This window comes from Artemia franciscana, chromosome 14 (genome assembly GCF_032884065.1).
Source record: "Artemia franciscana chromosome 14, ASM3288406v1, whole genome shotgun sequence".
Classification (NCBI taxonomy): domain Eukaryota; kingdom Metazoa; phylum Arthropoda; class Branchiopoda; order Anostraca; family Artemiidae; genus Artemia; species Artemia franciscana.
The window spans coordinates 25,703,859-25,725,828 of record NC_088876.1 but is presented as its reverse complement, the minus strand read 5'-3'; the positions used below and the strand labels follow the sequence as shown (position 1 = coordinate 25,725,828).

General features: G+C 34.7%; 1 protein-coding gene across 1 annotated transcript in view; it reads right to left on the bottom strand.

Moving 5' to 3' along the window:
• Nucleotides 1-1,120: 1,120 nt before the first annotated feature.
• LOC136035761 (uncharacterized) overlaps nucleotides 1,121-21,970 on the bottom strand; it is a 45,649-nt gene continuing 24,799 nt past the window's right edge. The window contains exons 5-7 of the mRNA XM_065717730.1: nucleotides 3,649-3,849; nucleotides 2,609-2,725; nucleotides 1,121-1,180 (exon numbers count right to left, since the gene is read on the bottom strand). Of these exons, the coding sequence (XP_065573802.1) occupies nucleotides 1,121-1,180; nucleotides 2,609-2,725; nucleotides 3,649-3,849 (378 nt within the window). The remainder of the gene's footprint in view (nucleotides 1,181-2,608; nucleotides 2,726-3,648; nucleotides 3,850-21,970) is intronic.

Sequence of the window (21,970 nt, the reverse complement as noted above, 5' to 3'; positions counted from 1 at the left end):
TGAAAAGTTACGGATAGCTTTATAATACCATTTGATTATATAAGATATTGTTCCAAGTTTTCATCCGTCACGATGTCTACGATTAAAAAGGATAAAGTTCAACCTGCTGTAAAGTCAATTTTGTCCCCTATTTCTATATTATTTGTAGTTGTTGTTTTTCCGACGCTGAGGAATAGCCTTTGGTCATGTGATGACTGATCGTGTTCTTGTTTGAACATACCGTTTTAAAAACTTCGATATGCTGACAACTTCATCATATAACCGATAGTGAAGAAACAAGCACAAACGATAACGTAAAACAATGAGATAATTTCGTAATAATTAATAGAATGTCATCTATGGTATTTTGATCCTGAGAAGTTAGGGATAGCTTTATAATACCAACTCGATTATATAAGATATTGTTCCGAGTTTTCATCCGTCACGAGGTCTACGATTGAAAAGGATAAAGTTCAACTGGCTGAAAAGTCAATTTAGTCTCTTCTTTTGATAATATATTGTTGTTGTTTTTTCAACGCTGAGGAATAGCCTTTAATCATGTGATTACTGATCGATAGCGAAGAAACAAAACCAAAGTGTTGCTCTCGCAACACTTTAGTCGGCGAAGCCAGACAAAGGCTGCCGCAATACTTCACGTTGCCCAGGCAACGTAGGTCTAGTTTCTGTTCGTTTTGGGTTTTAAGCATTCTATAATAGTGACTTCTGGTCTTTTTAAGTTTGAATTATTATAGTTTTTATTAATGCTAATCCTAAGTTTAACATGGCCTTTATATTTCTTTGAAAAACTTCTTTTTTCGGTTTTTTTTTATTAATATTACACAGAGATGGATGTTCCATCTTAAAAAATTACTTAATCCTACGACATCTGTACCAACCCTCATACTTAAGCCTGCCAATATCAATATTGCTCCTGCAAATAGCAGTAACTCTCCAAATCACCCATCTAGGGAAAAGAAGTCACGCTTCAAGACTTCAATATCTTTTCGATGCTATTTGGATGCAAGAATCATTCCCTAGGAGTGGAAAAATTCAGTTCTCATTCGTATGGTGAAAAGAATCAAAGAACTTCCGTTGTATATCCCTTATTAGCCAAGTTGTAAAGATCTTTGGCAGTGTTCTCCTAAATTGCTGGATTATTGTATTCAGGGCAGGCATGGGTTGCACTGATTAGCTTTTCACGCTACGACAGATGTTTGAACACAGGTCAAAACATCAGCAAAAAACAACAGCAGTGTTCATATATTTGTCACTATATTTGACGTGGTACTACTCAAGATAAAATACTGCCCAATATCATTCGTCTAATCTAGAAATACTACAAACATACACAAGCCTGCATCCAAGTCAACGGGGAGTCCGAGTCTTAGTTTCGTATTGAATTCAGTATCAGAAAAGGCTCTATTTTCTCCCCAGAGCTTTTCAACTTTGTAATGGACTGGATTTTGAGGAAAGCCATGCAAGACTGTGTTGTAATTAGCATGATCCTGGAATTCAATCTCACCGATGTGCACTACCCAGACGATGACTCGCTACTACACAGTTGTTCCCTGGAAGTGCAAGGCACACTCTAGAGGATATCTCTAGAAGATGCCCTAGAGGAATTGAAGATCATTATCGATATACATTAATAACAAATGCAGCAGTGAAATCAGCACCCTTGTTTCGGTGGCCTCCTCTGTCTTTTCACAACTGTGGGGACCACTCTGGCGAAGGAGAGAGATTAGAATTAAGACAAAAATTCAAGGCCCATGTTCGCTCATCTTCCTATAAGGATGGGAAACATGGCTAATAAAACTACCCAAAACTCAGACTATGAGTTCGCTCAACCAACAGTGCATAAGAAACACACTCAGGCTGAATTTACTTGCTCAAGCCCCAAACGAAATAATAAGTCAAGTTGCAGACAGAAGTTTGACATGGAATTCATGATTCGTCGTTACCATCGCTCCTGGTTCGTTCATGCCTGTCACAACCCTGATAATTCCTCTGTTTGAGGGTGCTTTGTTGCAAACCACTCCCAAGCTAGGAAAAAGACCTAAAAGCCAGTCTAACGATCATATATAACTTCAAATCCATTATTTGGGCCAGAGAACACAGCCCCCGAAAGAACCTCCTCTACTTGCTTGAAATCGTTGCCCCTTTGACCCTTGAACGCACACAATAAAATGCTACCGTCTGCTCCCTTCTAGCACAAGAAGAATCTGAAAAGCTCCTGTCCTAAGATTTGAAGTACAATTACAAGGTAAGTTCTTGCTTCACTTAACCCCCCATGCCTCGTCTAATGCTCCCTCAATATTCCACAAAGATCTCTTAGGCCACTCTAAACACGACAGTTTCTGCTCCTGAGACATTTAGATATGATATTTTAGTAGCCTAGAATAAAATAGTTTCAATTGACTTTGCTCTACCATTTTCTATAAGCCTCCGTTTAGGGTTCACTTACGATATCGTTTACATTTACGAATAAGATCTGCGTTCAACCTCGTTCAACATTACGTTTAAGCCGTGAAAATCTTCTGTTTATTTACATTTTTGTTTCCACTAAGTTACTAATTAATAATTAATACAAACAGGCTTCTTAAAGAGAGGGTGTATTCCTAAAAAATACCTTTTCAAATTCGCAAAAGTCCGAATGTCTTCTTAAAGATTCCAAGTAATTCAGAGCATTTATGTAGTTCAAGGCATACCGATGAAATGCTTGTGAAAGCGATGTTGCCTTGGTAGACTGAAAAAAAAATATGCTCGTTAAAGAATATATTGCAATAAATCATTAATATATTTATATAATTTATAAATTCGCAGGACAAGAAATTCAGAATATAAGTTTGGCCAATAAGCTAGAAACATATATCGCGAATATTCTGTCTGTTTAAACAACAAGACGAGCTAGATTTTACCCTTTGTGACTTATAGCTTGAACAACATCACATCAAAGAAAAAAATATTTTTCTAAGAGCCAAAATGAGCAAATTGTATTCCTACTGGCACGCTGTACTCTTTATGTAATATAATGCCATCTTTACTACCACATACATTTATGCTACTATATATCATTTTATACAATGCCACCTATGCTACCTTATGGTAGCTACCTATGGTATGCTACCGAAACTAGTAATAAGTATCCGCAATATTAGATATTTTAAAAATTCTTAGATATAAAATCATTGAGCTACTGCCTCAATTTTAGACTCAAATTTGACGCAACTTTTCAAACTTTTTGATTTATATTTACAGAAAAACCGTCTTTAGTTTTACCAGATTCCACTTGGGAGGAGGAAAACAGAATAAGGGGGGCAGAATATCCCTCAAACTTATGCCACTGCACTTGCCGTTTCAGGTGTAAAAGCAAATGAAGATTGAACTGCGTAATGTTATATGGGTTTTCCCCAGAATCTCAGAAATAATAAAGAATAAAGAAGCACTAAATTAAATCACAAAGTCTAAGTGCAATTCTCATCCAAGGTTTAAAATACATTAAGACTGAGTTGTTTTTTTGTTTTTTTTTTTTTTTTTTTTTTTTTAGAATCCCAGACATCTTCTGAATAAAAGCATGAATTTCAATATTCCGAGATAAGTACCAAAATTCAATAGAAAAACTAAGTGTCCTTTTCAGTTCAGGTGCAAAGTAAATGAAAATTGAATTACCTTTGAGTAAAGTTTTTCCAGTATCTCTGACACAGGAAGTTCTCCAAAGGGACCAACATTTTCTAGTAAAAGCCGAAGGAACTCCTTACAAAAAGCATAAGTGAATGTGCAGAGTTCATCAAGATTCCCAAATAAGATCTCTGGTTCGGCATACATTATATATCCTTCGACTTGAACATTTTTTAATGGATCCATGAAAACCTAAGACATTGCAAAAACATTTTTAGTGATTAGCAAGCTTAAATAGAGATGAAATTAAGAGGTATATTTATTCAAAAATTATTGAAAATCCACCTTAAAAAAGGATGGAGAATAGACAAAAATAAAAGCAAATAAAAATCAAACAAAAACAAATGAATAGAAAATAAAAAAAAAAGCATCAAACGTAATTAAACTACAGTTAGATCCTGCATTAAATACAGCAAATCACTTTAATTATTAAATATGTTTCAATCATTGCACTAGGAGTAGACCTAATTGGTAACCTGCTTTTTGTTATGTTTTGCAATAACCTAAGAAATAACTAGTAAACATTCTTCGCTTTTCTATTTTTGAACTATTAGTGTGTTTCAAAAGTGCCAAGTGGCATTTGTGACAAGTTAAAAGTGGCAAGTTATAAGTGCCAAGTGGCATATTATAAAAATTTTACAAATTTTACCGGAAAAACAACGTAACATTTTACAAAACGGAAAAACAACTAACAGATTTTAGATTGGTCTGATTTCATGAAGATTTTCCAGAATGAGGTAATGTATAAGATATAAGGGAGGGCTACTGCGCTGGAAAGACTAGCTTGCAGATGAAGGCTGAAAATAAATTTATACGTTATAATAGAAACTCAAGATGCTGAAATTTGACGGTTAAGATAGTCAATGAGAAGCAGCCTCGTGTGCTGTAAGGAGGACCCAATGGGGTGGCCCAAATACACTAAATGATTTTTTGTATCATTAGTGTTTTCTAATGGTGTATTTGTATCAGTAATGATACACTGCTTGATTTTCGAGTTTTACTAGGGGGATGGGTGAGCATTTCCACTTGAACAGAACAATTTTGGACTTCTTCCGGAAACTGAAGCCAATTCCTGAGGTATTCATCTTGGAGGATGCCGGAAATTTCACTTATCCGCTGCAGCATACAAATGAGATTCAAGATGTCATTTGCGTAAAACGATAAGTAGAGACTGATAGATTCCAATGACAAAGAAGAAGGGAAATGGTCGTGAGACTCCAGGACATAATTGTTGAAAAAATTAGGCTAGGAGAGTCTGAGAACCCTCAAAGACAGGTAAAAGCTTTCTCCGAGGAGAGTGAGGTATTTTCTATCTGGTGGGAGGTTGAGATGAATAAATAACGGTGATTAAATATCCCTGTGTGGGAGAATCATATTTGGGTTTAAGCTACGATTGGCAGTCTTAAGAAACATTGCAGAGCGTATAAGTAAAGCAAATCCCCGTGTAACATTGTGAGGAGAAAGAACTATATTCGTCCCCGCTGATTACACGTGCATTTACTACTACAGTAAGTCTTTCAGCATAATCAGTTCTGTGTTTAAATCCAAACTGTGTATAGCAAATTACTTGCACCTCATCTTGAAAAAGATGTTCAAAAAGTTTCCAGAGAGAGATTTCAACAGTCAATTTGGAATGATACATAGAAAAATATTCTATAAAAATTAGGGAAGGGGGTTTGTGTTGGATATATTGTAGAAGGTGTTTAAGTTGTTTTCTTAAATCCAATTTTGTATAATCATATTGAAACGTTCGTCGATGCATTAAAGAGCATTGACTTTTTTTATTTAAGGACATATTCCTCTGCGTCGGGACACGATCACCTCATAGCACCAAAATAGTGTTAAAACCACTTATCTAGCACTAAATCTATTTAACCACTTAATTTCTGCTATTTTTTTTACATTTTATACCGTATTTTTCCAAATAACTTGCTCTTTCCTGAAGACAATTATTTGTACTTATTAATGAAATTATTTGGAAGTTTGTGCTCTTTCATATAAAAAAGATGTTATTTCTCATTGATTTTACTCTAAAATCAAGATAACAGACAAGCAGGTACTTTTTTTGATTACAGTCACTTCTGGCCTCCGATAGTCAGGCAAAGATATCTGTCTGTTTATCAAGTATTACCAACTAAAAATAAAATTTTAACAAAATGAAAAATTTGAATTCTTGATGTCCTGGAATAAAAACAAAAGCCAATCACCCAGGATGAATTTTTTTCAGTTGGAAAATGTCTAACTTTAGAGCAATACGACCAAAATGTGTTACTGTTTTTTCTGATAAAGGCTCTTCACATAGAATGAGTTGTCGTAGAAACCTTGAAAGGAGCTCATTCGATTGGAAATTGAAAGTTCTAGTGTATATTTTAAGAATAAAAATTAATTGGAATTCAATCAAACATGCTGATTGAAAATCAACCCCATCCCCCGTCATTTTTTCAAACAAATCCAATCAAAATGTTGATATTGTCATTTTGTTCAGGACAGTTGAAAGGTCCAGTAATCATGTTTTGAGGGTGACATCCCCCACCATAGCCCTCAGAAAAGGGCCTATGAGTAGTAGCCCATTATTAATATAAGGTTTTTATGGAAAGGGTGGTCGGAGAGGGCTCATTGGATTCGAAACTAGAAGTTCTAGTGCATTTTTAAGAGTCATAAGTGACCAGAAGGCAATTAGCAATCCCCTTTCGTTCTTTTTCACCAAATACTTGTGAAAGAAAGTTTGAGATAGTCATTTTGCTAAAAAAAAAAAATACAAAGATCAAATAAAAAGACCTTTGGGCTTCATATGACCCCCCCCCCCCAGAGGCTAGTGATAAGGGTAATAAGTTATTCCCCGGGTGTATATAAGGTTTTTATGGAAAGGGTGGCCGTATAAACTTTATAAAAGGCTCTTTTGATTTGAAAGTTCTAGTTCTCTTTAAGAATTAAAAGCGATAAAAGGACAACTAGCCCTTCTCTCAAAGCCCTCTTTTTTCTCAAACGCATCTCATCAAAATTTGAGATAGCAATCTTGTTTAAAATAGCTGAAAGAACTTGTAAAACTCAAAATTACCAGAAATAATAGGCGGCGCAATAGTACAGCTAATGTGGACACAATGTATTTCTTATTAATTTTTTTCTATTTTTTCCTTATCAAAGCATACTGAAAGAGTTGTGGTAAAAACTTCGAAAGTAGCACAGTCGATTGTAAAACTGAAAGCTCTACTACTCTTTTTTAAGAATCAAAAGTAATTGACATCTGGAGTTCTGGAATAATAATTGACTCCTTGATTTTACGTTAAGACATACACAAGAAGTACTCTGATTATCAAAAAACTACCAACGGACGCGGAAATGTTTCCCCTCATGCTGACTATACCTGTCCGGAAGGAATTCTCGTTGGAAGGTAAGCCTTAGACTCCCACAAGTAGTTTTTTTTAGCTGTTCAACTTATTTAGTGCTTTCGCCCTAATTTATTCTGTATGGGTGAATTAAATATTTTTTTTATTTTCATTATATTTGCTGTTAACTGGCTGCATTAGAAAAGCCTTACAAAGCGTATTTTGATAAATAACATAGTCTTGAAAAAGCTATTGAGTGAGATTGACATATTATAGACAAAATATGGACATAATTTGGCTGAAAATGACTCATTTTTAAATGTTCTGGGGACATCTTCACGGAGCAGAAAGTAGGCAACCGTGCTGGTGCTTTGATGCCATGGCCCAGTTGCTTTTTGCAATGAATGTTTACCATTTTACCTGTCTATCAATTTGTACTATATAGTATGTAGGATGATAAGGTATACAATTTAAATCACAACGAAATCGAGAATTTTGTTCAGAAAGGAGGGAGGCTTATTAAAAATTAAAGCTTTTTAAGGGGAAGAGGGTACCAACAGAAGGAGCAAGAAGGGGTTTGCCTCTTGTGGACTTTGTCCGAAAGCTTCAAACAGGTTTTTTGTTTGCCTGCATATTTGAGACAAATTCACTAGTCAGAGAAATATATTTTTAGTTTTCTAGGAGAAATAGTCCTCTACTTCCATAATTACAACCGATTTAATAGTCAAATAAATCATTAAGTGAGCAAGGGGTTTGAATCTGTTAAATCCATCCCCTTTTTTGTCCTGGTAGCCCATTGAATATGACAATAAATTCCAAGACTAATTGAAATATTATCATGGGTTGCGAATTCAAATTACCATAGTTTTCTCTCAATTGCTCCTTCTCATTGTAGTTTCAATTGAAGCAGTAATTAAAGCCATCAGCATAGCCGTTGTACCGACAGCACTCCGAGGTCAAATATTTCATATATTTCAAAATTTTGACTTCTTTACTAAATAGAATATATCCTGTACTTAATCAATATTCCAACTTCAAGTCAACGGGAAGTCGAAAATAAAAAGGTATGAAAAAACTACTTGGCATGCATTTTGGTCACGGGTTGGTAGCATCGGCAGGTTATCGAGGACCTCAGGTTTAATTTAGCTTGAATTAGAGTTCTAGCCTAAGACCTTAGTGCAAAATTGTGCTACCACGAAAATATCACTTAATCACGATTTTGAAATTTTGTTATGTTTTAATTTAAACCGCGAGCATTTAGCCTAAGGCGATACAGTTATTGACCACAATGTTTTCTCCCAAGTAATATTGGGCTATAGATATTCACCTTTTGTATCAGGTCATGCTCCTTTTCTAGGATAAACGAATTTTGAAGTAAAGAATATGATAATAATCTATAAATGATAGATTTAGGAACTGAAATCATATTCTACAGTTTAACATGCATTATTGAGCGTCGATTTTTCTCAACATTTCTTTTTGCTAAATTGTTGGTAAAAGTGTTTCTAGAAAAATACAACTAAAATACTTTCAATTAGAACCAGACAGTTAGTACATATGATATGTCAAATGCTGTAAGAAAGCGTTAGATAAATAAAAACAATCTTTCCTCAAACAATTTGTAGTAACGAACTGTAAGTAGAGAGCGGCCCACGCAAATGATAACTGAAAATCTAAAGGCCAAGGAATCTTGATAACAATACATACATCAAAAGTAAGAGCTTTTCATAAGGTTTCCAAATTGTGAAATATATTGAGTTTGAAAACAATCATCCAAAATAATTAGTCTGAGAGCATTTGCATAATTGCTGGAAGCGGAAAGAAACACCCCCAAAAAGTGGAGTACTCTTAATGAAAGCATAATTTAACTTAGATTTTCTAATGGTAGCAAAGAGTGGATTTGAAACTTAAAAGGAACAGAAATCACTGTTTTACAGCTTATACAACATATATCTATAAAGCTACTGCAAACAAGCCAACTGATGACATTTCCCTCCGTTCACAGAAAAAATATAGCACTGAAAAGACAAAACTCACATATCAAGAAACATTAATGCTCTTTTTACAGCGTAAAAACATTTCGAAATGCTTTACATTTACTACAGTGTAAAATTCTATAGTGTTTTGTATTTTCAGTAGAGCTCTATTTCTGCATAGTGATATACCTCCTGTCAAACACTTCGTGGTAATGAACAAGTAAGGAGCGACCCGGCTCAATAGTAACCAAAACTCTAAAAACCGGAATTTTGATATCAATAGTTGCATCAAAAGAATCAAATTTTAATGCTGATTTTAAATATATAAGTTTCATCAAGTTTAGTCTTACCCATCAGAAGTTACGAGCCTGAGAAAATTTGCCTTATTTTAGAAAATAGGAGGAAACACCCCCTAAAAGTCATAGAATCTTAAATCACACCATCAGATTCAGCGTATCAGAGAACCCTACTGTACAAGTTTCAAGCTCCTATCTACAAAAATGTGGAATTTTGTATTTTCTGCCGGAAGACAGATCAAGGATGCGTGTGTTTTTTTGTTTTTTTCAGGAGTGGTCGTATCGACCCAGTGGTGCTAGAATTTTGCGAGAGGGCTCATTTGAACGAAAAGGAAAGGTTCTAGTGCCCTTTTTAAGTTACCAAAAATTGGAGGGCACCTAGGCCCCCTCCCACGCTCATTTTTTCCCAAAGTCGTCGGATCAAAATTCTGAGATAGCTATTTTATTCAGCATAGTCGAAGAACCTTATAACTCTGTCTTTGGGGACGACTTACTCCCCCACAGTCCCCGTGGGAGGGTCCGCAAGTTACAAACTTTGACCACTGTTTGCATATAGTAATGGTTATTGGGAAGTGTAGAGACGTTTTGAGGGGGATTTTTTGGTTGGGTGGAGGGGTTGAGAAGAGAGGGTTATCTAGGGAAAACTTTCCATGGAGGAATTTGTCATAGGGGAAGAAAAGTTCCATGAAGGGGGCACAGGATTTTCTAGCATTATTTAAAAAAAAATATATATGAATTTTGTTTCAACTGAAAGTAAGGAGCAGCATTAAAACTCAAAAAGAACAGAAAATATTACGCATATAGGGGGTTCACCTCCTCCTAATACCTCACTCTTTACGCTAAAGTATTTTTGGTAATTTCAACTATTTATCTTACGGCCTTTGTGATTCAGGGGTCATTCTTAAGGAATTGGGACAAAATTTAAGCTTTAGTGTAAAGAGCAAGGTATTGACGAGTGGTCGAACCCCCTCATATACGTAATAAAAACATAATAATATAGAAGTTCGTTACGTAAGCTAATCCGTAAGTTACGTATATCTTTTACTAATGAAAATGTTCGTAAAAAACTAAAAGTTCTAGTTGCCTTTTTAACTAACCAAAAAATTGGAGGGCAACTGGACCTCCTCCCCCGCTCCTTTTTTCTCAAAATCGTTCGATCAAAACTATGAGAAAGCCGTTTAGCCAAAAAAAAAAATATGCGAATTTTGTTTTAATTATTCATCTGCGGAGAGCATAAATCAAAACATGGATTAACTCAAAAATGTTCAGAAATTAAATAAAAAAACAAGTTTTTTAACTGAAAGTAAGGAGCGACATTAAAACTTAAAACGAACAGAAATTACCCCGTATATGAATGAGGCTGTTCCCTCCTTAACGCCCCGCTCTTTAAGCTAAAGTATTTTACTTTTTTAAAAAGTAGAGTTGAGAGAAAGAGTCAAACTTTAGCGCAAAGAGCGAGGCCTTGAGGAGGCAACAGCGCCTTTCGTATACGGGGTAATTTCTGTTCGTTTTAAGTTTTAATATCGCACATTAATTTCAGTTCAAAAAACCTGTTTTTTAATTTATTCCATAATAATCTGAAGTAATTTTCAATATGAAAATATATGATGGTATTGCTATAATATTACTCTTATCCAGTTTTTATATCTTCTGCTTCAAGCTCAATAGAAGATACACAGACCTCTTTCCTAACAGCTAGTATGCGTTCGATGCCCTATAACGTTTTTTACAAAATAAATGGTTGATTATAATCATTCATTTTTTTTATTGAAGACGAATACAACACCCAAAATTGCCTCTGAAACTGGGAGGCTGTTTAAATTGCGTTTTTATAGTTTTAGGCCCACTGGCTATCTCAAAATTCTTGCTCCATAGCACTTTAACTTTCTTCACGTCATAGCGGTTGTCTTATCAATGTTTAGAAATCGGTAATTGGTTGCGGCATAGTCTCTTTTGCCGATTAAAAAAAGACTTTACCGATGATCTATGACCACTGGTTTGACGAAAACTTATGAAAAAAAGGCATAAGTCTGGTACCTTTCAACTGTGGAAAAAATTACAAAATCTCATATTTTCGTGGATCGCAGTTTGAGACCTCTGTCTTAAGATTGTCAGACCTTTTTTTCAAGTTCATACTTGCTTGTTATGCTTCAAGTTCAAGTTTTGCTTGTGCATAGAGATACATAAAGTTATGCAGCTAAATCACGGATATTCTTTGCTTGATTGCTGTATATCAAGCCTTCAAGAATGATAAATATCCCTGATAAAATAATCCCTGAAAGGCTCAAGATATTCCAACTCATCCACATTAATTTAGATAAATCTGTGCATAAATGTGTATTTCTTTAGGGTCCAGGCATCCCAACTTCCAATCCATCCACAGAAATATCTACTGGTCTCTCCTCTGATAATTGCTGTAAAATTGTACTGTACATTGGGTAAATTGACGACATTTTAAATAAATCAATACAGTCTAACAAGACTTAAAGATAGTAGTCTATAATAGCCGTTCATTTTCTTTTCAAGTGCGTCTTTAAGGACGAATGTATCATCATGCGAAATTATAGAATCTGAAAGTGCGAGGCCAAAAATTAACTTTTAGATAGATCGATGCATTGATTGGTTATTTAAGAACTTTCGCTCGATTTTATAATGCCCTTCTCAGGGCCAATTTTGCTGTCATTCGTATTATTAGTTTTTGGGGAGTTTAACTCTTTTAAACTGCTTTCCAAAGGGTCTGAATTCAGTAATTTTGGTTGAAAAGACTCTCTAGTCCTTATTGACTATACTTCCTCTTTTCTCTTTTCGCTAGTATCTACTTTTTTCAGCAGTTTTTCCCTTTTTAGGAATGAAACTTGTTCACTTCTTTCTCTTTCAATCCGCTTCCTCCAATCTGACCGATTTTTCCTTGATAAAATATTTGGTTTGCTTCGTGTTTCTCATTCACTGATGGAAAAATATGGTTTTGATGGTTTTGTTTCTTCAATTTTATTCTTCTTCCGTTTTTCATTCATATCTTTTAACGTAACTTTAAGGTCATGTAATTTTTTCGAAAGCCTTTTTTTTTATTCCTTGTCCGACTGTCCCCGGGCAAGGACTGTAAGTTATGCAAGTTGCCAACTATTTACATAAATGGTATCTTATTAAGAAAGGGGGAAAGTTTGATACTAGATGGTCTCCCTCCAAAAAGACTTACGGTATTACAGTGGAACTACATCAACAGACAACATGCGCATTCTGACTGTCAAAGGGCGTATTTGCAATACGAAAAGCGATGTTGACAAGGGGGATCATGGAAAACAATCGGAGGGCAGCCCAGCCACCTTGCCTTTTCTAGATCCCCCTTTGACAGTGATAAAACTTATGATGCAACCAGTTTTTCAGAATAGAAAAAAAACTCGATAATTTTGCTTCCGGGGGATGACATGACCCTCCACAGCTCTCGGGACAAGGGTTGTGAATTATGTCATTTGCCCATTGTTTGCAATGAGATTTGTCATTGAGAAAGAAAGGGAATGTCTGATTCTGGGTGGATCCGAAAGGACTATGGGAATTAAGTTGAAACCTTAGGGAATGTTGTGGGAATGATGAATTAAATCAAACGACACTAAGTCTGTCCAGGTTATCAAAAAAGCGTATCTGCAAAATCTTACAGACAGCTTAGGGTATTATTTGAGACATTAAGTGCATGTTAAGAAAAATGTTGAAAAGGAATCGAAGGACACCCAGCCCGCACCCCTCAACATTAATCAAAATTTTTAGAAAACCAGTTATTTGAGAACCTTCGAAAGATTTAATAGTTATAGTTCCGCAGGTAATATGACCCCAAAAAGGGCTGTAATTATGCAATTTGTTCGTTGTTTACATATAGGAATTATTTTTGTGAAATAGGGGAATATTTGATTTTGAGTTAATCCAAAAAGGCTAATGGTATAGTAGGAAAACTTCAGGGAATGTTTACAAGTTATAAAAAGGGTGAATCTGCAATATCCTAGGAGCAGCTAATAGCATCAACTTGAAACTTTCGGGGCTACAAAGACTAATACTATTGCAGCTTCGACTGTGGTTACGACTACTTGTGACTGCAATTATTTGTGACTGTGACTGCGACAACTTGCAACTGTGACTACCAGTGACTGAGATTGTGATTGTTTGCGACAGCAAATTCTTGCAACTGTGAATGCTTGTGACTACAACTGTGACTATGCGACTATGACTGGGACTGCTTGAAATTGCAAACGTGACTATTTGCAAATACAACTACTTGCGACTGGGCCTACCTTTGACTGCGACTATTGGTGACTGCTGCTGGGACTAATTGTGGCCACGACTGCTTATGCTTACATCTACTTAAGACTATGACTCCTCTCAAATAAAACTACTTGCAACTGCGATTGCTTCCGATTCCAACTACTTTTGACAATAATGGCGACTGTTTGCTACTGCGAACACAAGCGAATATGACTGTGAACTGCTTACAGTATCCACTACTAATACTGGTCTGTTACTGGTCAAGGGAAACTGTTAGCTGCCCCCCTACCCCATACCAAACTACTTCCCTGGTGGATAGGGGACACTCCTTAAAAGAAACACCGGACTCCTATATTAACATTATTGCTATTATATTTATGTTGCATGTATTTTCATGTCTCAAATTCAAAGGGAGAAAACTTTTAAATTGTAGAGAAAATTGTAATAAATCTTTTCATTCAGGAGATATTATGGAGCCTTTCCAAGGAAAAACAAAGTTCTACAGTTAGATTTATTTTCTTTGGCTCTGAGCTGGTTACTTCTTTTCCAATACATTTCAGGTGATTTCTGAGCACTCTCACAAATTAGATTTTCTTGGTTCAGACTTTTTTTTTGTATTCGGTGCTTTAACTTTAATAAAAATGCTAATTACAGTTTTATTTTCACGCCAAAAAAAGCAAAAAATAGATTGCCCCTTCCTTACTATAGCAGGGTTTGGAAATATTTATTTTTTACTGCTTTAGCGGTGAAAATCTAAAAATTTAATAAAAAATAGGGTTGGTAATTGCATATTCCAAATCATTAACTTTCATTCATTTTCGTTCGTTTGTTTAAAGTGTTATCTTTGTTTTTCTGTAATGTATGAAAAAAATCAGGAGGAGTGACTGTTTGATGACCCTAGATTGCATTCTCTGGGGTAGCAATGGTCTAGTGAATAAGTAAAATCCTCTTCCTGCAGATATTGGAAACATTATGTAACAATTTAAATAAACATAGCATATCATATTTAAACATTTACCTCAACATCACCCTTAATAATCCTTGACATTTTAAACTTAATATCTTTAGCCATTCCTCAGACACATTAGCCAAACGTGGGACATTGTACATAAACCCTTTTGACTTAGTTCAATGCTAGTAAAAGTAGTAGCAGCAGTTGCAGTAGTGGTAGGAGTAAAAGTCAGACTGTGTAGTTTAGGGCTATTGTTTGTATCAAACTGCTTTTGGAAACGAGCTACAGGTAAAGAGCGCTAGTGCCAATAGTGACTGAAAAATTATAAAACAGTGAATTTCAATTATTTTACTTTATACAAATTTGAGTGTCAGTGAGATTAAGCCAGCCAATAGCGAGCCAGAAAATTATAACGTAGTGCTATAGATACTAGCAAGAAGTCAAGTAAGTCAGTTTTTGTTTTTCGAAGCTCACAAGAGAGTATGGATTTTTTTCCCCGAAGATATTGGACTATATGTCATTATGGAAATTGCATATACTTTCATTACAAGATGACAGTTTTTTATACGTAGTTTTGGTAGATATCCTGTTGTGTTTCAAGGCTTGGGAAACGAGTCAAAATTGTCGGGTAAAGTTTCATTTGACTTTAGGGGAGGAGGGAACAGTAAAGGCAATAGTCCTTTATTTTGTTCCCTGCCGTCTGCCAGGCTACTTAATTATAAATATGTAAATCTAAACAATATAATTTTCACGGGACTCCCAATAAACGAATTTATTAAATTACATGTTTCCCACCACAATTTATTGGCGTAAAGTTACAGTTCAACAAATCCAAAGATACAGTGTCGTTATTAAGTCATTAAATAAAAAAAAAAAGTTTTTTTTAAATGAAAGTAAGGAGCGACATTAAAACTTAAAACGAACAGAAATTACTCCGTATATGAAAGGGGCTTTTCCTCCTCGACACCCCGCTCCTTACGCTAAAGTTTTTTATTGTTTTGAAAAGTAGAGTTGCGAGAAAGAATCCAACTTTAGCGAAAGGAGCGGGGTGTCGAGGAGGAAAAGACCCTTTCATATACGGAGTAATTTCTGTTCGTTTTAAGTTTTAATGTCGCTCCTTACTTTCATTTAAAAAAAACTTTTTTTTTTATTTAATTTCTGAAAGTTTTTGAATTAATGCATGTCTGATTTTTGCTCCCCGTACATAAATTACTAAAATAAAATTTGCATATTAATTCTTTTTTTGGCTAAATGGCTTTCTCTTAGTTTTGATCAGACGATTTTGAGAAATAAGGGGTGGGGAAGGAGGTCTAGTTGCCCTCCAATTTTTCGGTTACTCAAAAAGGCAACTAGATCTTTTAATTTTTAACGAACGCTTTTATTAGTAAAACAAAACGTAACTTAAGAATTAACTTACGTAACAAACGTACATAACTTACGTAACTTACGTTACGTTGTATCCCAATTCTTTAAGAATGACCCCTGAATCAGAAAGGCCGTAGAATAAATAGTTGAAATTATTTAAAAAAATTTTAGCATAAAGAGCGAAGTATTTATCTCCTCCTAAATACCTCGCTCGTTATGCTAAAGTATTTTTAGAACCCTTCATATGCTTAATAATCTCTGTTCGTTTTAAGTTTTAATGCTTCTCCTTACTTTCAATTGAAAAAACTTTTTCATGTTTATATTTTCATTGTTTTTTTATAGTAATGCTAGAAAGTCCTGCGCCCTTTTCATTGAATTTCTCTTCCCCCATGAAATACTCCTCCAAGGAAAGATCCTCCCATATAGCCCCCTCCCCTGAACCCCACACCCAAACCAAAAAAATCCCCCTGATAACGTCGGTACACTTCCCAGTAACCATTACTGTATGTAAACATTGGTCAAAGTTTGTAACTTGCAGCCCCTCCCCCAGGGACTGTGGGGGGTAAGTCATCCCCAAAGACATAGTTATTATGATTTTCGACTATGCGGAACAAAATGGCTATCTCAAAATTTTGATTTGTTGACTTTGGTAAAAAAATGAGCGTGGGAGGGGGCCTAGGTGCCCTCCATTTTTTTGGTCACTTAAAAAGGGAACTAGAACTTTTCATTTCCGTTAGAAAGAGCCCTCTTGCAACACTCTAGGACCACTTGGTCGATACGATGACCCCTGGGAAAAAAAAAACAAAAAACAAATAAACACGCACCCGTGATTTGTCTTCTAGCAAAAAATACGAAATTCCACATTTTTGTAGATTGGACCTTGGAATTTTTTCTATAGGGTTCTCTGATACGCTGAATGCGATGGTGTAATTTTCGTTAAGATCCTATGACTTTTAGGGGGTGTTACCCCCTATTTTCCAAAATAAGGCAAATTTTCTCAGGCTCGTAACTTTTGATGACAAAGACTAAATTTGATGAAATTTATATATTTAAAATCAGCATAAAAATCCGATTCTTTTGATATATCTTTTAGTATCGAAATTCCGTTTTTTAGAGTTTCGTTTACTATTGAGCCGGGTCGCTCCTTACTACAGTTCGTTACCACGAACTGTTTGACTAGTAACATGTAACATGTACACATGTAACAAGTAACATGTAACATGTAACATGTAACATGTAGTTACATGTAACATGTAACTAGTTTTTTTTTATGTAATTTCTGAACGTTTTTGAATTAATGCATGTTTGACTTTGGCTCTCCACACATAAATTATTAAAATGAAATTTGCATATTAATTCCTTTTTTGGCTAAATGGCTTTCTCTTAGTTTTGATCAGACGATTTTGAGAAATAAGGGATGGGAAAGGAGGCCTAGTTGCCATGCAATTTTTCGGTTACATAAAAAGGCAACTATAAATTTTTATTTTTAACGAATTTTTCTATTAGTAAAAAATATACGTAACTTAAGAATTATCTTACGTAACAAACTTTTATATTCTTTAATTTTTATTATGTATATGAGAGGGTTTGTACCCTCGTTAATACCTCGTTCTTTACACTAAATCGCAAGTTTTGTCCCAATTCTTTAAGAATGACCCCTGAATCAGAAAGGTCGTAGAATGAATAGTTGAAATTACTAAAAATACTATAGCATAAAGAGCGAGGTATTTATCTCCTCCTAAATACCTCGCTCTTTATGCTAAAGTATTTTTAGAACCCCTCACATGCGTAATAATCTCTGTTCGTTTTAAGTTTCAATGCTACTCTTTACTTTCAATTGAAAAAAAAATTTTCCATGTTTATTTTTTCTTTGTTTTTTTATAGTAATTTTAGAAAATCCTGCGCCCTTTTCATTAAATTTCTGTTCCCCCACGACACATTTCTCCATGGAAAGATCCTCCCACATAGCCCCCTCCCCTCAACCCCACCCCCAAAACCAAAAAAAAATCCCCTGAAACCGACTGTACACTTCCCAATAACCATTATTATATGTAAACACTGGTCGAAGTTTGTAAGTTGCAGCCCCACCCCCAGGGACTTTGGGGGAGTAACTCATTCCCAAAGACATAGTTATTATGATTTTTGACTATGCGGAACAAAAGGGCTATCTCAAAATTTTGATCTGTTGACTTTGGAGAAAAAATGAGCGTGGGAGGGGGCCTAGTTGCCCTCCAATTTTTTTGGTCACTTAAAAAGGGCACTAGAACTTTTCATTTCCGATAGAATGAGCCCTCTTGCGACATTCTAGGACCACTTGGTCGATACGATGACCCCTGGGAAAAAAAAAAAAAAAACAAACAAATAAACACGCACCCGTGATTTGTCTTCTGGTAAAAAATTCAAAATTCCACATTTTTGTAGATAGGAGCTTGAAACTTCTACAGTAGGGTTCTCTGATACGTTGAATCTGATGGTGTCATTTTCGTTAAGATCCTACGACTTTTTGGGGGCTTTTCCCCCTATTTTCCTAAATAACGCAAATTTTCTCAGGCTCGTAACTTTTGATGGGTAAGATTAAACTTGATGAAACTTATATATTTAAAATCAGCATTAAAATGCGATTCTTTTGATGTAGCTATTGATATTAAAATTCAATTTTTTAGAGTTTTGGTTACTATTGAGCCGGATCGCTCCTTACTACAGTTCGTTACCACGAACTGTTTGAAAAGAATGTATTGTATAGCAATAGCATGGCAATTTCTGCCATTTTGTTGAGCAAAACAATAATTTTAGTCAAAAGAGGGCCAAAACACTTGCATATCAAATGAAGGAGAGGTAATAAAACGGGGTAATAGTGGGAATAAAACGACAAAGCATACTAAGGTAAATGCAACAAAAGTATGGACAGAATTTCCCAAATGACAAAATATAAACATTTTGTGACAAACTGGGTATATTGCAGTCAAAGGCGGATCAAAGGGGTGAGCGTACCCCTTGACGTAGTGGTGAATTTGTAGTTGGCACCGCTTGCTCTGGTTTGAGACGAAAGTTATTTTTTTGTAATTGGTTGGGTTTTAAATAAGTTTTTAATTATTAAGACTGTTTCTTTTTGGATACAAGTTTGAAACAAGGTTTCAGTTACTTTGTGCGGTCTCTGTTAGATTTTACTAATGACACATACCGCCAAAATGTATTTAATTAAATTTGGGTTTATCAAGGGAATCTGTCGGTATTACCACACAAGCCAGCTAGCAGGAAAAGATTTTCATTTTGTAATAACAGGAAGGGAAAAATTTAAATCTTAATTTCTTTAGGCTGTCAAAACGATATTTCAGGATTGTGCTGTCACAACAGGGCTAAAAAGCAAAATATTTACTTTCTTTTACTGTCAAAGATTTGTTTTCGATCTTGATATGGCACTAAGGCTAAGAAATTGATATCATCATTTATTGGCTCTGTGTTTTGGTTTTCTGGGTTTGCTTTTTTTGCGAAGCGGGGTGATTTTTACAACATTGTTGTTTTTTAGAGGATTTGTATAATAGAGAGTAAATGTATGAGAAGTACAAAAATTCTCTATTCATCCTTCAACATTAAAATAAAGACATAAGTCTTTAGAACTTTAATAAATGTTCGTATAAGTATATACTTAAAACTAAGCATATGAGTCGAAATACTCCTTCAAAGGCCGGAGTAATCATTTAACAAGAATACATTTTCGAAAAATTGAGCATAAAAGAAGGCAGATAATTATGTGTTAATTTTTTTTATCTAGCTGTTATAGATTGGTCTCTGAATTCTCAGTTTGAATCAGTGGAATGGCATCGATTTTTTTTCAAACATTTACTAATAAAATTTTGATAAAAAGTGGAAATTCACACAACTTGAGTTAACCACGGAAACAGAATGCAACTGCAGTATTACTTTAGAATTTTTACTTTCTCAATACCAACCAGTCACAAGTATAGTTAGGCTTTTGTTTAGGGGTTGCATATATTTGCCAATAAAATTATCTAAACTACTATATATACTGCTGAGGATTTTTATACTTATTTGGATGCATGCCATCCAATCACATTTCCACGATTAGTTTTTTATAAACCAAAATTTTTAAATGACATTTCTCTTACTTAATGCTAAATCTGAGTCAAATTTCAAATTTGTATTTTTGTGCTCATCAGACCTATCAAGATTATAAACTTTGAATTGAATATCTGAAAATTTCAATATTAAAAAAAAATTAATGAGGAACCTACCACGGTATGAAACCCCGAGAAAATAAATCACCAATCTATACCTGTCAAATACAAAAAAAAACACACACAATTATTTGGTTCTTAAGGAATATTTCGACTCATATACTTTCTTTGAAGCACATACCTGCATGCAACTTTATTACAGTTAATTTTTTTCTGACGATTTTGGTCGTTTTTCGGATATTTTAGGATGAATAAAAGCGTAAATACCAAAGAACAGCTCTAAATTGACAGGACTCTAGACTGACAGGCCTAGCCATTAAAAACATTCACCAAAATATTGAGGTAGACATCAGCCGTGTAATAAATACATATAGCGGGAGTGGAAGTACAGAAACAGACTTTTTCTTATGAAGTTGTTAAGTATGTAATTTAAGTGAAATATATCGAAGATACACTACGTTGTTATTAAAAATGAAATTTAGATTAGTAATTTTTTTAGATTTCGTCAAAGTTGACACTGCTTACTAAAAGACTGTTTTTCAAAAGAAACTGTGATTAGTTCATGCTTTATTGCCTGTACTTAAAACTCTCGTTTTAAATGTCTTCTATGCATTTATCTCTTCATTCTGTTTTTTTTTGTCACACCCCTAAAAGAACTAGTATTTAATGCTTAATATACCTTTTACGATTATACAAGTTGTATCTTTATCCTCATTTCCTACCCTTCATTACTATCATAGTTATTAAGCGATGTCACAAAGTTAGGTGACATGCTAAATGGTTTGACCTTTACAAATTGTCACAAAGAGTGTATGATCCCAAAAGATGGTTCAAGACCAGTTTTTTTTTTACGATAAAAGGCTTAACTCACTCGCTATAGCGGTCAGAAGTGCAAAGGTAAAAAGTTGCAGAAAATATTAAATATTATTTTTTTATGAATGATGAAGAGCTTTTTATTTTTATTTTTATGGCGGGGTGGTTTTTATCACTGACTATTTTTTGTAACAATATTTTTATACCATTTTAGTTTCAACAGATTTATTAGAACTTTAACCCTCACCAGATTTTAGATTAAATTTAAACCATTTCCACTACTTACCTACGACACATAATTGCTGAGGTTCCCTTTAAATTATGGATATTTCTGTGTTCGCAAGATTATCGAAACAACCTATTTTGCCCCCCCCCCCCCCCCCTCCCTAAAGAAAATCCTGGATCCGCCCCTGTGTAAGAGTAAATTAAAATAAAATATATTTTCACTTTTTTGGCAATTATAATCGATTTTACAGCTAAAATGCCTGCGATGTTTTCAAAAGGTATCCAGAGGAGGGAGGGGTTTTTGAGAATGAATGCTCAGGCTATACAGTTAGATTTCAAATAAAAAGTGGAATACCTATAGCTTTATTCAGATGAAGTGAGAGGACGATGGGACAGACAAGCTTTGAAGAAAAAAAATCTTGCCCAAATTTGAGAAAGAGATTGAGAGGAATGCATACCAAAAATATCTGAAACAAGTGCTGAATGGGCTAAAGAAGGAAGTAGATGAAGATGGAAACGTACTGTTGAAATTTGTGCAAGACAAAAAGAGATTGAAAGGAACTGAGAAAAAGAAATACTAGGAACGTACACCAAAAAACATGTTAGACGGACAAACCGACCTTTTAATCCTATTAAAAAAAAAGAAAAATTAAGAATATTATACTGGAAAACTTAAAGATAACGAGTGTCCTTGAGTGGGTAAATAAGATGTCTAAGTTTCAATGACTTAGCATTCTGAAAAAAAGTTTTCTAAGCATGGTACAAACGATCTAAGCAACAAACATACTATTCAGTAACTGTCTCTTAAAGTATCTGAGAAAGAAAGCACCATCATAGGCAGCGCAATAGCGCTGCCTAAGTAAATAGCGATGTTGGCACAATGCACAATTATTTATTGTTATTATTTTTTTTT